Source organism: Ictalurus furcatus, chromosome 6, assembly GCF_023375685.1.
Source record: "Ictalurus furcatus strain D&B chromosome 6, Billie_1.0, whole genome shotgun sequence".
NCBI lineage: Eukaryota > Metazoa > Chordata > Actinopteri > Siluriformes > Ictaluridae > Ictalurus > Ictalurus furcatus.
The window spans coordinates 21,654,824-21,671,271 of NC_071260.1; the positions used below are offsets into that span (position 1 = coordinate 21,654,824).

General features: G+C 40.0%; 1 protein-coding gene across 2 annotated transcripts in view; it reads right to left on the minus strand.

The window, feature by feature from the left end:
- LOC128608915 (FERM, ARHGEF and pleckstrin domain-containing protein 1) overlaps nucleotides 1-16,448 on the minus strand; it is a 62,051-nt gene that overhangs the window by 26,148 nt on the left and 19,455 nt on the right. For both annotated transcript variants that reach the window (XM_053627102.1, XM_053627101.1), the window contains one exon: nucleotides 769-873. In XM_053627102.1, the coding sequence (XP_053483077.1) occupies nucleotides 769-873 (105 nt within the window). The remainder of the gene's footprint in view (nucleotides 1-768; nucleotides 874-16,448) is intronic.

A 16,448-nucleotide genomic window follows, 5' to 3' on the forward strand; every position in this document is an offset into this window, starting at 1 on the left:
GAGAGATTCTGTATGGAGGAATGGTCTCAGATCCTTTGCCATGTATTCTCCAACCTCATCAGGCATTATAGGAGAAGACTCAGAGCTGTTATCTTGGCAAAGGGAAACAGCACAAAGTATTGTCTAAAAGGGTGCCAATAATTGTTGCACACCCATATTTAACAAAGACATTTTGTTTTTGAATAAACCTGTGGTGTTTGATGTCCATGACATTTTTTTCCTCTCTCTCTCTCTCTCTCTCTCTCTCTCTCACTTTGCACTTTTTGTGTAATCTGAGAGAAATGTCTGCTGTCGACGTTTAACATGCTGGCCACTAACATGGCTCAAATCAAGTAATATTTGTATGTGTAGCTTGAGTGATTGTCTAACCTCCTATTGTCTCTCAGTATTGGATTCTCACAGTGTTTAATACTGTTTTTGCTTAACTAAGATGGATTACATCACTGATATGTGCTATATGTTAATATGTGCTTTGAGTATTCTGGCCTCCATTGTTATTTTTTATATGGCATATAGCATCATATAGCACACTTTTGAACAAAAGACCAAAAGGTTAAACAATGAAGACAATTTTTCACAGCCTTCTTTGCTCATATTTACCAAGGGTGCCAATATTAGTGGAGGGCACTGATACTGTATAAACATACATTTGTGTGTACACACACACACACAGGGATTTAAAAGGTATGATACTCATGGCAATAAATCTAGTCGGTCTAAAAATATCCATATAGTATTTCCTAGGGTTGCCTCATGCAGGAGTCTCACCGTCATCTTGTGCTGGTCTTGAAACTCCAGACCGAAGTAATCTCCTTCAACCAGATTGAGGTGAGCACAGACCATATCAAACAAAACCTTGCCCGATGCTCGTTGCTGCAAAGAACACACACAAAAGTACATGAATATTCATCTTCATTAGTACATGAATAGATGACAACCATGAAAAAGTTTTCATTCCAAACACATTTTAGCATTCAAATGAAATGCATCACACATATAGACTGAATATATGGTCAAAATAATAGATATAGACAGATAAAGACATGCTTTTTCATTTTGAAAAGAATGTAGAATTCAATCAAAAGTAATAGTTTGATATTTTTAGTAATGGCACATTCCATTGGCACAATCCATTAAGAAACGCTTTATTGCGCTCCAGTGAAACTAGGCCCATGCCATTCTGCTCACATTTATCATAGCATGTCACAGTAATGTGAGGGAGGCCTCAGACCTGTACTGCCCAACAAGCACATCGCCACACCGAAATACAACAATGAATAAATAAGCAAAGCCCAACACAATGTAGAACCAATCAACAGATGTTGGTTCACACTAAGCTGTGAACCAACACAGCCCAAAACTGCCAATCAAACACTTCCAAAATCTTACCATAGCCCACCACAACTCAACAAAACTCAACACATCTTAATATACAATAGTCACCTCATCTCAGCATACCTCAACACACCCGAGCACAGTTAAAATATTTCAGTGCAGGTTGACCAAAACAGCTAAACACTGAGCTCAGACACTGTTGTTGTCTAATTTTTGCTTCTTGGGCTTTGCACTTGAATTTGAGCTTACAAGTGAAATATGTGACAAACATTTTTTGACAAAATGGAAGAATGGGGGGGCAGAGTTCCCAGTCCAAAATATTCCAAATGAGGAAAGGGTGATTTAGTACATCTCAACTGGCCAGGGAAATTCAAGCCAAATCTCTGATGCATTTCAATGCCTCAGAACATTCCATTTAACTCCCATAGAGGACTCCATGGTTCCCTCTGTATCACCATCACCCTGATCACTTTCCTCTTCCTGCTTGGGAAAAGGCTGAATGAGCCTGCCTGTGGGAGGGCATTTAGGCCTACGGCTCAGTCTCCCTCACACACAGATTTTGCTGATGACGGATGAAGTGAATGACACTCTATTCAAATCATAGTCTGGGTATCTGTCTTACAGGCACAAACCATGCACATACAAGCACGTGCACACAGCCTGGAGAGGTGGGAGCACATGAATGAGTTCATTAGAACACCACACACACGCACACACACCAGTCCTGATGTATTACTGAAGAGGGAAAATCCCAAGAGAACAGACAGTCAGTGGCCTACTGCCAAAATCACCAGCCACCTTTGTGCCAAAACCAGAACTAAACCAGCATGATGTCCTTCCTCCTCTCCCTTGCTCTCAACCCCTCTCTGTTATTCTCCCACAAAACACTCTCTCTTTCTGCTTACCCTCTCTCCCGCCTCTCCTCTCCATCTCTTTTACCTTCTGTTTTCCTCCCTCCACTTCCCCTTTTTTTCACCAGCACAAGGCACTGACACATGAATCTGGGCTAACATGCAGCCCACTCAATTACCAAAAGGTCACAAGCCAGCAGAAAACACCACTCCCATACACACAAGTGCAAACATGCACCCACAGACACACATACAGCATATTCACAGAAATAAATCTTACTTTTATGAGTGGTTTAAATAGCGGACAAGTGAATTAACTGTGTCAGGTGCATTAAATGACATTATAGAATACTGTCATTCACTGTTTTACATGCAATAGAGGTGGCTGGTTTCTTCATTTCAACAGTTGGCTGAGGGGGCAAATCTCGTCAGTGTTTTCATTGCAATTCGTACTGCTGCCAGCAGAGTGCTCTAAAACCTATAAATTGTTCCTTTAATGAGAATAAATGGGGCAGAATTTGGGCCACATTTTCATTAAACTACCTTGTAACAGATGGCAAATGTGATGTATTTTAATTAAGGGTATCAATTTATTTCATAATATACCATAATAAATTATTTTTAAAAACAGATAGAGGTTTTAGTGGGGGGGGGGGGGGGGGACAGCATTCACTAGTATGCGAACTCTAGTAAGATAGATAAATATCTCAGGTGGTTGTGCTGGCAGTCTCCAGATGATTCATTATCTCATTCCTCATACAGTCATCTGCACAGCCAGCATCTCTTTCCGCTATACACTGTAAGCTCTTGGAAACTGGACTGATAACAGAACAGTAAGGCCATTGTGTAAAAGCTGGCAGCCTGAATTTTTCTGCTACTGTTCAGTGAGTAATGCAGTGCAAAAGAGAGGGCGAGGTTCACAGGCCAGAGCGGCCAGAGTATTTATGGAGTGTCTGATGAGCCGTGCAGCGTTGGGTGGCAGAATATTCCAGACAGAAGGAGAGCTGCTGCCCAAGGCACGAGACAAAAACGGACATAGCGACTGGTCATGCCACACAGGCAAAGAGAAAGACTACCTTCTGGACAAGACTGATTGTCTGAGTAGGTCACAGTGTAGTGAGTGTGAGGAGGAAAGAAGAAGGGGGATGGGAACAGGCCTGCAAGGCTGAGCAGGTCAGTCTGTCACTATTGCTGTGAGAACAAGCTATGTTCTGTTTGTCTGCTGTTCACATACACTCCAAATGAAAAGTAAACCATCTGTAAGCTAAAATATTTTGCCTTGTGTTGACACAGTTCTATGTTTCCTATAACAATAATAATACCACCTTGTGGAAAGATGACATATCTTAGAACCTTATCAGTTTTTAAACTGCTAACCTGTAAATGATGAGCAATAGAAACTGAAATGTAGAATACAATCTTTTCCACTATCCAAGCATTATAAATGTTATAATTAAAAGACATATTTATCTGTTCATATAGAAGAACATAAGTAGACGTGTGGTTTAGCAGGAGTCTGCAGTGGGAAGGAGGTGTCTTGGGGATGAGCTACAGGGGTAATGACTAATGTGGCACACCTGAGCCCTGTTTTCCCAATGTATATTAACATGGTCTCTTTTTACTATCTCTGTGTGTGTGTGTGTGTGTGTGTGTGTCTCTCTCTCTCTCTCTCTCTCTCTCTCTCTCTCTCTCTCTCTCTCTCTCTCAGCAGTGATCTGGCATACAGCGGGGGAATATAAGTATTGAACGAGTCAACATTTTTTTCAGTAAATATTTTTCCAATGAGGCTATTCACATGAAATTTTCAATAGACATCGGTATTAACTCAGGAAATCTGGAAATATAAAGAATTCACAACGTTAAAGTCCATAAATAAAGTTGTGTGTAATAAAGTAATGACACAGGAAAAAAGTATTGAACACGCTAAGAACAAGCAATTCTCCAAGGCAAGGTAAAGCAAGGAACGAGCTGAAATCCATAAGTAATTATACCCCCTATCTGTGCAAATTAATATCAGATGGGTTACTAAATTGATGGTCTATAAAACGGCTTTTCGTTGCCAAGGTGTCACACAAGAAACAGCTCATGATGGATAAAAGCAAAGAGCTCTCCCGAGACCTTCACAACCTTATTGTTGCAAAACATATTGATGGAATCGGATACAGACGCATTTCAAATCTTCTGAATCCTCCAGTAAGCACCATTGGGGCTATTATCCACAAGTGGAAGCAACATCACTATCATCAACCGGCCAAACACAGGAACTCCTCGCAAGATTTCTGACCAGGGAGACCAGGGTTTAGTCAGAAGCATAGCCCAAGAACAAAGGGCCACTCAGAAAGCGCTCCAGAAACACTTGGAAGCAGCAGGTACCATCATCACAGAGACAGAGCAAACTGCTCACGCTCACCCAAGACTCTATCACTAAAGAAAAGGCATGTCGAAGCTCATTTAAAAGTTTGCTGCAACTCATTTCGACAAGTTTATGAAACACTGGGAGAGTGTAGTCTAATCAGACGAGAGCAAAATTGAACTTTTTGGCAGTCATATACACACACCATGTTTGGAGAAGAAAAGGCACCGCACATCACCCTAAAAACACTATACAAACAGTGATGTTTGGACGTGGAAGCATCATGGTGTGGGGCTGTTTTTCATTGAATGATACTGGTAGACTTCATATAATTGAAGGAATGATGAACGGAGCCCTATACAGGGAGATTCTTGAGAAGAATCTGCTGCCATCCACCAGGATGATGAAGATGAGACGTGGGTGTACCTTCCAGCAGGACAACGATCTGAATCATACAGCAAAGAAAACTCTCAATTGGTTTCATAGAAAATACATCAAGGTGTTAGAATGGCCCAGTCAATCACCTGACTTGAAATCAATTGAACAAGATTTAAAGACAATATATTTAGAAGAATGGGCCAAAATCACACCTGAATACTGCGGCTGATTCATTTCTTCATACAGTAAGTGTCTTGAAGCTGTCATGACAAACAAAGGCTTCTCAACTAAGTATTAAATAAATTTCCCTTAGCATGTTCAATACTTTTTTCCTGTGTCATTCCTCTTTATTACACATAACTTCATTTATGGACTTTAATGTTGTGAATTCTTAATATTTGTGGATTTCTTGAGTTAATACTGATGTCTGGTGAAAATTTAATGTGAATAGCCTGAGTGGAAATATATTTACTGAAAAAAATGTTGATGCGTTCAATACTTATTTCCCCCACTATATATGTGTGTGTGTGTGTGAGCCAGCAATCTCATTTGCTTTTCCTTCACTTTATGTTACTGTCTACCATGCCTAGGGACACAAGCAAGAATAAAACAAGCTTGTGTAATCTCACCCTGGGCCTGTTTCTGAGCAGTGTGTTGCGGATAGTTACAATAACAAAAAAAAAACAAAAAAACAAAACAAAAAGGAAACCGTTCAGCCACCATTGTTTTTTTGTGTTCATAACCCAGACAGATGCACACAACCTGTCTGCAGTAAAAAACAAAACAAGACTAAACTAAAAGCCTACAGAAAGCAACACATCCAACCCACACCATTTTCCATACCGCTTATCTTACACAGGGACACAGGCTCACGCAAGGCACAATCACACATTTACACACTACGGTACTACAATTTAGAGATGTCAATCAGCCTACAAAATATATCTTTGGACTGGGAAGGGAACCAGAGTACCCAGAAGATGCAAACTCCAGGCACACAGGGCAGAGGTGGGAATAGTACCCCCAACCCTGGAGGAGAAGAGATGCTGGTGAAGGGATGACTGTGGTAGCCAGAACTAACTTGTCTCACAGACATTCCAGAACAGTAAATGGAACTACAGGTTTATTCATATACATACACGTTATACACACACACATACACACATACATACAAGAGGACTAAAACAAGAGGATGTGCTGTGTAGGAAAATAATCAACGTCCCGAGTGGAGCAACGGAAAAGTTTTCGCCATGTCGTAGGGGGGTGCGAGTTGAAGTCCTGAATATGCCATAGCCATCCGTGGTCAGGGAAGTAAAGGGAGCAAAATCGGCATGCTCTCTGAGTAAGCGGGATGGCATACACTTTATCCCTTGTCAATCACAGTACGGTGTACTCATGTACCCAGAAATGGGCAGATAGCACTTTTACACTGCTCTATGACACAGTATATGCAGCATTACGAAAATTTGTGGTTGGCTACCTTCACGTGTCTTGGAGGAAGCACGTGTTGGCCTTCAGCCTCCCCAGCTGGTAAAGGATGTGTGATAGGGAGAGCTGGTTGGTGGGAATTGGCAGATAAGCAAATTGGAGAAAAAAAAAGAAAAAAAAAATTATTGTATACCACAATACCACCTGGGTACATAGGAGATATCCATCAACAGTACCCAAACTACATCCAAAATAATCAAACTTAGTGAATTCTATCCAAATTTGCCCTATAAAAAAAGCTAGTAAAGACCATTAAGACGCAGGGGATGAAATCTTCACGCACAGTCCAGTGACTATTGCTCAGTCTTTAGTTCCACTGAGCATCTGTCAGTTGGAAACTTAAATGAAATTGCACTGTAGCAGAAAATTCAATATGGAATGGCCTGGCTTAGCCTCACACCTGCCCCACACACACACACACACCCCAATGACCAATCGAAAACACCAGTGCAGGTGTGTAAGCTGGACACCATCGCTATCTGAGACACTACATCAATCTAAAAAAAACCCGTCCCCATGGCAAGTGATGGAGAGAGAGGGGGGAAAAAGAGAAGAGAAAGAACAAAAAAATAAATAGCTTTCAGTTTTAAGTTAAACAGAGTTATAGACCAAACTGGAACAGGAATTTGCAAGCACTCATTTTTCTGCCACAGAGCAACAATCCCTAAGCCAAAAGTCCACACTAAATCTAGCTTTTCTTCTCTTTCCTTTCCGCCTCTTCTTTTTTTAACTGTGCTATACACTGAATATTTAAAATCCCTTGTTGAGGATTACAAAAAACACAGCTTCTGCATAAATATAACCAAAGCTCCTTTAGACATCATTCTAGCTCCTTTAAATTAATCTACAAAGTCTGCATTTGCCAAACAAAACAATATATTTTATCAAGAGTGGCTTGTTTCCGAGTCACTGGACAGGACTGCTGAAAGTGCCGAGTCTCATCTTTCATTTACTTACTTATTATTCTCCTTGTTTTTATGTGACAGAAGAGGAAGGAAAGATATCACCAGAAATTCCTGCCTTCTTTTATTTCTCTTGCCTTCATATTGCTCAGTCACTGGTACGTTCTGTCTAGAAGTGGAGTTTTTCCTCTTAAAACAAACCTGCTTTTCATCTTCATATTTTTTAGCATGCCCATGTCAACTCACCCTTGCTATTTCCTCTTGGAAATAAATTCTTGACACCAGCTTTAAGTTTGTTCCATCACTAACAGTTCAAACGAAGTTTGCTCAGTGATCCCTTGGCAGTGCAAATGTCTTGAATCAACATAACTGTAGACTTCAGGAGTGCTGAGTTTTTTTCTAAACTTAACTTTTGATTTAAAGTGATTTAAAGGGCATTCATTATATAGTCCAACTTCGTGACTATAAAGTACACATCAGCCGCTGTCATCTCGTTCTCTCAATCTAATATGATCACTGATATGACGACTTACGCATTTTTAAATAAATTAACTGTATAAATCAACGGGAAAATCATGTCAGCTTTATGCATGTTTATGCTTTCTGCCAAGGAGAAGTGTGCTTCATCTTCATCATGCAATATCAGACTGCTGATTGGCTGCCAGCTCTTGCCAATCAACATGTAAGCAGACTTCTTTCGCACCTAAAGCTGGTGCATGATGAACTTTAATGTATCAGAGTTAGCGCATGATTTCCCACCAATTCCAACCGGAAAACCTGTGACACAGTGAATTACTATGACAGGATGTTGAGGGGGACTCACAGCAGCTCATGAGCACTACTCTTTATAGTATTTTCTCTACTGACATAATTATTGTTTTATTTTTCCCCCTATTTTTAAGAAATATTCTATGCACTGGAGATTTAAATATGAAGAAAAAAATAAAAATAAGCATGACATGTCTCCTAAAGTGATATTACTTGCAAGTAGTTCATTTCCATTAGGAATTTAATGGACACCATTATCTCTGTGGCTACATCTTAAATATAGTTCTGTTGAGCATACACAGTGCATTTCAGGTTCTACAACACCATTGTGTCATACCCCATGTAGAGGCATAGATAAATAATAGGAAACTGCTTGTTAATTATTGCTGCAGGAAGATGAGGTGAAATTGGTGGATTTATGTCTACTGCAGTCATGCAAGGAATTTAAAACGGAGCCAAATGTCAGGGGCATAAAGCATTCCTGTGGGTTTATAAACTGAAATGAATATGAAACATCAACCTTTAAAAAAAAAAAAAAAAAAAAAAACAACAACAAAAACAACAGTGATTATTATAATAATTATATTGATTCCTTGTTGCTTTTTTTTTGGCTTAGGAATCAACCATTTTCATCCTCTGAGATTATGCATATTATTATATAGTGTAGCAATACTAAAATGTTCGCTCTGTCTGTGGCAGCACAAAATGATACCCTTATTAATCTTTGATTGCATTACAATACTTAATCCTTTAAAAATTTTATATCTTCATGCAATTTTAAAGTAATTTGATATCTTTGGTGTAATGTAGGTGATACACAAATAAGTGATGAAGCAAAGCTAATCAGCAACTGAAAACAGTGCTGGAACAGAAATAGCGTTGGATTTCCAAATTATGTGATTTCAACAAGGTAAAACCTGTGGTAGTACAGTACAGATTAGTGCATGCTCATTATCAGTTGTATATTAGTATGAAAACTCTCAGTAAGGAATCAGCTATGGGTGTGCGATATGGGCATACATATCGTAGGAGGATAGAAAAATGTCTCGATAGATATTTTCCTATAACGTTTATAGCGTAAAAGCCACTTTCCGACAGCTGATTTACATCACTAAGCATAAGCCCAAATAAAAATAAGAAACTTGTACCTAAAAGGGGGGTACTTCTGTCGTTTGAACAGGGTTTGGGCATAACAAATCAGACACTGCCTAGAGAATGGTAATTTGTAAGGTATGCCAGAGACCAGTCAGGAATACATGCAGTTATCTTGTATAGATAATTTTATCAACAATTTTAGAGAAAATGTAATATATAGTGTGATGTTTAATTTCAGCATATGAAATTATCCATATTGGGAAAAGATTGTGTCCATATCGCCCAGCGCTAGATACAGCAATCTACTGATAGTATTTATAGGCAGCTCTCTCTCTGTCTCTCATACACATGCGAGAGGAACAAATAACCATATGCACTCACTGTGTTGACAAGTTAGTATGTGCTAACATGTCACATACAGCTGTTGTCTGAGTGGGTTTGCATGATCAGACCTATTCTAATTTGATCATATGGTTCATTGTACACTTAAGGCACACTGATCTATGATGTGGTGATCTGTGTTTTTCTTAACAGCTTCAGACTAAACCATTACAATATTTTTTTGTTAACGGGATCATTCACCCCAAAATTACAATTCTGTCATCAATTACTCACCCTCATGTCGTTCCAAACTCATAAGACTTTCGTTCATCTTTGGAACACAAATGAAGACATTTTAATGAAACCTGGGAGATTTCTGTCCCTCCATTTACAGTCCAGTAACCAAAACTTTCCATGGTGAAGGTGAGTAATTGACGACAGAATTTTCATTTGTGAGTGAACTATCCCTTTAAATGTTGGCTTTCCTAAGCAAGCATATTTTTGCTATCTAGACGGATAAAACTTTCACTGATGAAATAGTGATACAAGCCTTTGACTTGTGACTAATGACCAATAGAGTGGTATCTGTGTGTAATAAATCTTTCAAGTTCATTGCGATTACCAGGAGCAGGGTGACACGAGGCTCTTCATTCAAACATCATGCCATTTGAGTGATGGAACAAGCCAATTATCCCTGCAGGATCAATAAGGCATCTCTGTCTAAAGTACCCAAAAACAAAAAGTTGCTGCTTTTTACATTATGCCTCCTTTGACCATCTCAGTCACTCACTAGATTAGTGATGGGGGCAAGTGGTGGCTCAGCGCACTACTGACTCAAAGGTCGGGAGGTCAAATCCCAGCACCACCAAGCTGCCACTGTTGGATCTTTGAGCAAGGCACTTCACCTGTAACTGTTTAGTTGTATCTTGTCTCAGTTGTAAGTCACTTTGGATAAAAGTGTCAGCCAAATGAGGTCAATGTAAAGAGCACATACCCGACAGTTATGTAAAAGAATGTACTTCTGATTATGATCTCTTCCTTCCATGTGTTTTATGTTTAAAACATAACATAAAAGACCGATGAGCCTAGCTGAAGGTTAGGTGTCTAACATGATAATGTACTGTTTAATTTCTGAACTGGCCCCATAATTGTGAGAACTGTCAATACTGAGCAAAATAACCATTACCATTTTGGCCACTACCGTGCATCCCTGTGCCATGGGAGCAGATTGATCTATGGTAATAAATTAATCCCAATAAATCAAAAACAATGTTCAGACAATCAGATGGCACAACAGAGTAGCAGGGCATAGAATGTAGATTCAGATTATCCCAAAGTTGCCAAATTAGGCATCACCCACACCAAAAACTGGGTTAAGACTAACGATATATGGGCTCCTGGGTGGTGCAACAGAACAGTGTTCATCCTATTTTTGGCCATGCTCTCTGGGTAGGTGGGATGACAGTGTTGTGAAACAGTATTTGCCCCCACCCTGATTTCTTCTGTATCTCGTACTTTCGGAAATTAAAACAAAGTCTAAGATAAAACAAAGGCAACCTGACTAAACACAAAATACAATTTTTAAATGATAATGTTAATTAATGAAGAAACTTATACAATACCAACTGAGACTGTGTGAAAATGTATTTGCCCTGTAGTTCCCCAAATCTATGAAACTGCATTCATAATGTGGTTCAGCTGGACCAGACACAACCAGGCCTGATTACTGCAAACCCTGTTCAATCAAATCAACACTTAAATAGAACTTTTTCAACAGCATGAAGTTGGTTAAAGGTCTTACTCAGTAACACACTATGCCAAAATTGAAAGAAATTCCAGAAATGATTGAAGGAAGAAGGTGATAGAAATACATCAGTCTGGGAAGAGTTACAAAGCTATTTCAAAGGCTCTGGGACACCAAAGAACCACAGTGAGAGCCATTATCTCCAAATGGAAAAACTCGGCACAGTAGTGAACCTTCCCAGAAGTGTCCAACCTTCCGAAATTCCTCCAAGAGCACAGCAACTACTCATCCAGGAAGTCACAAAAGAGCCAAGGACAAGCTCAAATGAATTACAGGCCTGTCTTGCATCAATAAAGGTCACTGCTCATGACTCCACTATCAGAAAGACACTGGGCAAAAATGGCATCAATGGAAGAGTGGCGAGGCAAAAACCCCTGCTAACCCAGAGGAATATTAACGCTCGTCTTAATTTTGCCAAAACACACTACCAGAAAACCCTAAAGGAGAATGTCTGGTCTTCAGTCCGTAAGTTGAATCTCAAGTGCATCTGGATTATGCAGCAAGACAGTGAGCCAAAGCACAGGAGTAAGTCCTAGTACTAGAAGTAAGTGAAAGAATGATCTCCAGTTATCAGAAGCATTCGGTTGCAGTTATTGCTATTAAATGTGGCACAACCAGATCTTAAGTTCAAGGGGGCAATTAGTTTTTTCCATTGGTGATAGGTGTTGGATCACTTTTCTGCTCCAGAAAAAAAAATAATTAAAAACTGCATCGTGTGTTTACTCAGGTTGCTTTTGTTTTATGTAGCATTTTGTTTGAAGATCTAAAACTATTTGGTATGAGATATACACAAAAACAGGATGGGGCAAATACTTTTTCACAGTACTGTATTCTCTCTCCCCTGTCAGTCACAGCAACACTAGCCAAACATGGATGTCTGTGATCTCATGTATGTGGAAGAGGGCGGATAGCAGGTTCCTCTGGAGGAGTTATGTTTCAGCCTTCACTCTTGTCCTACGATTGGGGAGAGCTGGCTGTTCAGTGGGAACTGGCCAAGACCAAATTGGGGGGGGGGGAAGAGGGAAAAGAAAAAAAAGACAGGCAATCTATCAAAATAAGCTATGTATATACTGGAAAATCAACATATTGCTTAAATGATGCACAATCACCATGAAATAATCCTGCTGCAAGAATGCGAAGAGAAATCAATACTGCAGTAAGAAAAACACTGAACTACATGCCTGATAAATTTGATAAATTACATTCTTTTGAAATAGAGCTCTAGAGTAGCATCTCTGATTTCATCTGTAACATTAAAACTATTATGCTAACTACATAAAATAAAACACGTTCATAAATCAGTTAAGTAATTTCCTGTCTTGTCATGTAGAATAAATTGAGTGGAAAGTGATACCTGGGTCTGACTGCATCGGTGACCAGACTATGGTCATTAAACTTAATAACACAACAGAACATGATGTAATCCATCATCTGCTGTTCTACAGGGAGAAGCAGCAAGCAACAGAAATTCTTCTTAAAACACATTCAATACAACAATATATAATGTGCGATTATTATATTTATTTATTTTAATTAACAAGTCACATTAAAATTCATACAAGAGATCTGTGTCTGTGGCATGGCTTCCTAATAAAAACACACACAGCCATGGTACATACACAGACACACTGGAAAGGAACCAATAAATCCACTGTGTGCAGATTAAACTAAACTCCTTATCCTTCACCACTCAAGGCCAGCAGCATCCACAAATACACACCCACACACACACGGCTGGATGTCCAGAGCTCAAGGCGCTTTCTGATCGGAAAGGATTGAGGTCAGTAATGCTCAGTTCCTGATGTCTGAGGTAGTGGCAACTGGAGGTGTTTCTACACACACACACACACACACACACACACACACACACACACACACACACACATAAACTGAAGACAAGAAGCACTGGAATACATGACATGAAACCCACAAGAACAATAACAAGAATACCCACATGTATACACAGGCAATCAGTTGCCATGGCAACTCAGAACCAGAGAATGTGTTATCCTGTTAGGATCATGGGAGATTCTGAAGGCTTTGGGATGCTTGTGATTTGACCCTGCTTGATTTATGACAGCGAAGACATAAATAAATGAGGATGCAATGTAACTGCATTCATTTTTGCATTTTTTGCTCTCTCTCTCTCTCTCGCTCTCCTGCTCTCTCTCTTTCTCTCTCTCTTGCTGTCTCTCTCTCTCACCCCCTCCTTCTCTCTCTCTCTCCCTCCTGCTCTCTCTCTCCCCCTCCTCCTCTCTCTCTCTCTCCCTCCTGCTCTCTCTCTCTCCTTTTCCGCACAGAAAAATCAGAGATTTTGTTCCAGGAATTGTTACTCTCAATTCTTCAGAATGACATCAGAAAATCGAGCCGCTACTACGTGGTGGAGAACACTGATCCGACGTGTAATGTGAATGACACAGTGACAGAATAACACCTCAGGATGTGCGAGCACGAACTTCGCCCCTATTCAAGCTTGATCAGGTTCACCTAATCTGCAATTTAAGTGATTACAGATGACATCAGCAGATTTTAACCCCACAAAGTTTGTAGTATTTACAAGTCTGAAAAGTAGTAATTCAGGAGCAAATGACCCTCTCTATTCATTTCAACACAAAGCCTTTTCAGCAGCAATTCTATCTGACTGACGTCGTGGTAATATAATAACTAAAACTGAAAATAGGCACAGCCGTGTGCAGCGTCATTATTGTTTGAGTGTCTCACCCAATCCTGACATGTATAATCAGGCACTGACATGTCAATCTGCGAAATCTGTGGGATTTTAGGAAAATTACAGATGTGTTATCCTATGCGAACCTCCTCGGCTAAATCAAGTTGGAACAGTAATTTTGTGTTGACACTGTGCAAATCACACTTCCATTGCAAGATCATATCACAAACCATTATAAGATTTTATTTCCTGGATGTGAACCTGGTCCTTTCTTAAAATCAAAACAAAACAATAAAAACACAAGGTGGTGAGTGTTTAGGTTGGTGGTAAAGAGAGGTCAGGAGATGCCACAGCTTGGACTGTGCTCTGGCAGTGAGCATTTCTGTGCTGTTTTCATACTGACAGTTCATATTGACACAAGGTCTCATTCAAATGCGTCCTCTGCTTCAGTTGGATAGAAAAGCAGAAGAACCGGTCAACGCCACAGGGCCAAATGCAAATGAAATCTCTTGGTTGTTTCTCTCTCCCAACTGATTACAGTCTCTCATGCCTTGACAAAGGAGGAGGGGAGGAACTGAGAAAGAAAGAAAGAGAGAGAGAGAGAGAGAGAGAGAGAGAGAGAGAGAGAGAGAGAGGGAGAGCAAGCAAGAGAGAGAGAGAGCAAGAAATTGTCCCGGACACATTTTTGGTTAGAGGAGGAGTTACATAAAGCTTCATTGAACTGAGCCAAGCCCTTTTCAATAGCCTAGTTAGTTCTCTATTATATTTCTTTTTGTAGACTCGCACTAAAGCTCATACACATACTCTGTAGGACCATGTTTCCATGGTAACTTTTCCATCCAGAAGCAACGGGGTGGTGTCTCCAGTCTTCTACCACTTCACCAGAAAACATTTCTAGCAAATAGCCCAGCTTATGCTAGCATAACAAAAGCACAAGCTGTGTCCCAGATGACATACTATACACTATTAGGGACGGATGATATCTTATCGTTTGAGATATACCGCTAGAAATTCTCCCCACAATAAGAATTAGTCTTCCCACGATAATAACGATAAAGCCTAGTTGATGATGTATTTCTGTGTGCGACCCATTCGCAGCTCACGTGCAGAGCATAAACAAGTACAGCGGAAGGAGGACGTGAAGCTGAGGAGGAGTTTATCGCTAAATGAGGAGCTACCTCTAAAATCTGGAACTGGTTGGTTACAGAAAATCAGTTTTACTTTTAGATCAATGTTTTGTTTCAGAGGCTCTCAAGATCACAGCCATCACTCGGAGCCAAAAACAGTAGTGAATGGTACTATATTTATATCGTCACTGATATCGTTATCGCGTTAAACACCAGAAAATATCGTGTTATAGTTTTAAATTCATATCGCCCATCCCTATACACTTACACTATGCACTCTACCGTCTAGTGTAGGAATTTTAGAAGGGTAGTATCCTCTCAAACTGAACACTAATGATTTTTTTTTACTAACTGGAAGTATAAGCCGTTTCCTAGGAGATGGAAAATGACTTCAAACGCACGTGATGCGACGCCGCTAGCTGTAGCAGAATACCCAGAGTCAACGAAAATTTCTCTCTTCATTTTACTGTTAACGTTACGGAACGTCAATGTTACCTTTTATGCCCAACATGACCTTTTTTCAGTCTGAGCAAATTTGTGCCAGCGTCAGTGCCCAGTATCCCCTCCCCTCTTCTGCTACACAAGCAAAGCTGCAACCTTTAAGAGCATGACCAACGTGTCCACATTCCACACTTCGTTTCTCCGGTTGAGTAAGCACATCATCCGGGTACTTCGAGTGCACTTCCTCTTGTTGGAATTTTCAGTGTGAACACACTGCTCACACTCTTTATACTACAACAATGACGTAGAATAGCGCATAAGTGTGTCATTTGGAACGTGCCTACAGTTCATCTAATGCGGTGAGATCTGGTGCTGGTGAAGAATATGGTGTAACAGTCTGAAGGCAGCGGCTCTTATTTAGTAGATTTAATTGCCCGGGTCTCGGGAGAACCGCACAATAAAAATTTTTTTACTGCTTCTAATTTCGGTCAAGCTCCTTTGTAGTTCCTTAGTACACAATTCCACTGTGTACTACATGCTCTGTATTACAGGCATTTTAAAGCCATCAAATTCATGACCCAAGTCTATCATGGTAAGAAAGAGAATGGAATAATGGCAATGTTCTTGTATACACAGCACAGAATGAGACGCTATGGACACGCAGTTCAGTCGGGTTATCAGATCTAATGATGCTAGTGATTTCAGGTATACACCATCACACAATGACAGGAAAATCCAGTAAGAGTTTAAGCTATGCTGATGCAAAAGTGCCTATTTTTCATCACAATCGCCATCATTAAACGTATAACGAGCTGTTAGTTGAATGCTGCGTCAAAGTCTACATCCCAAAACACATTAGACTAAAATGGCTGAATGTTAGCGGAAGATAAAAAGCAGAATCTTTTTTTTTTAAAATC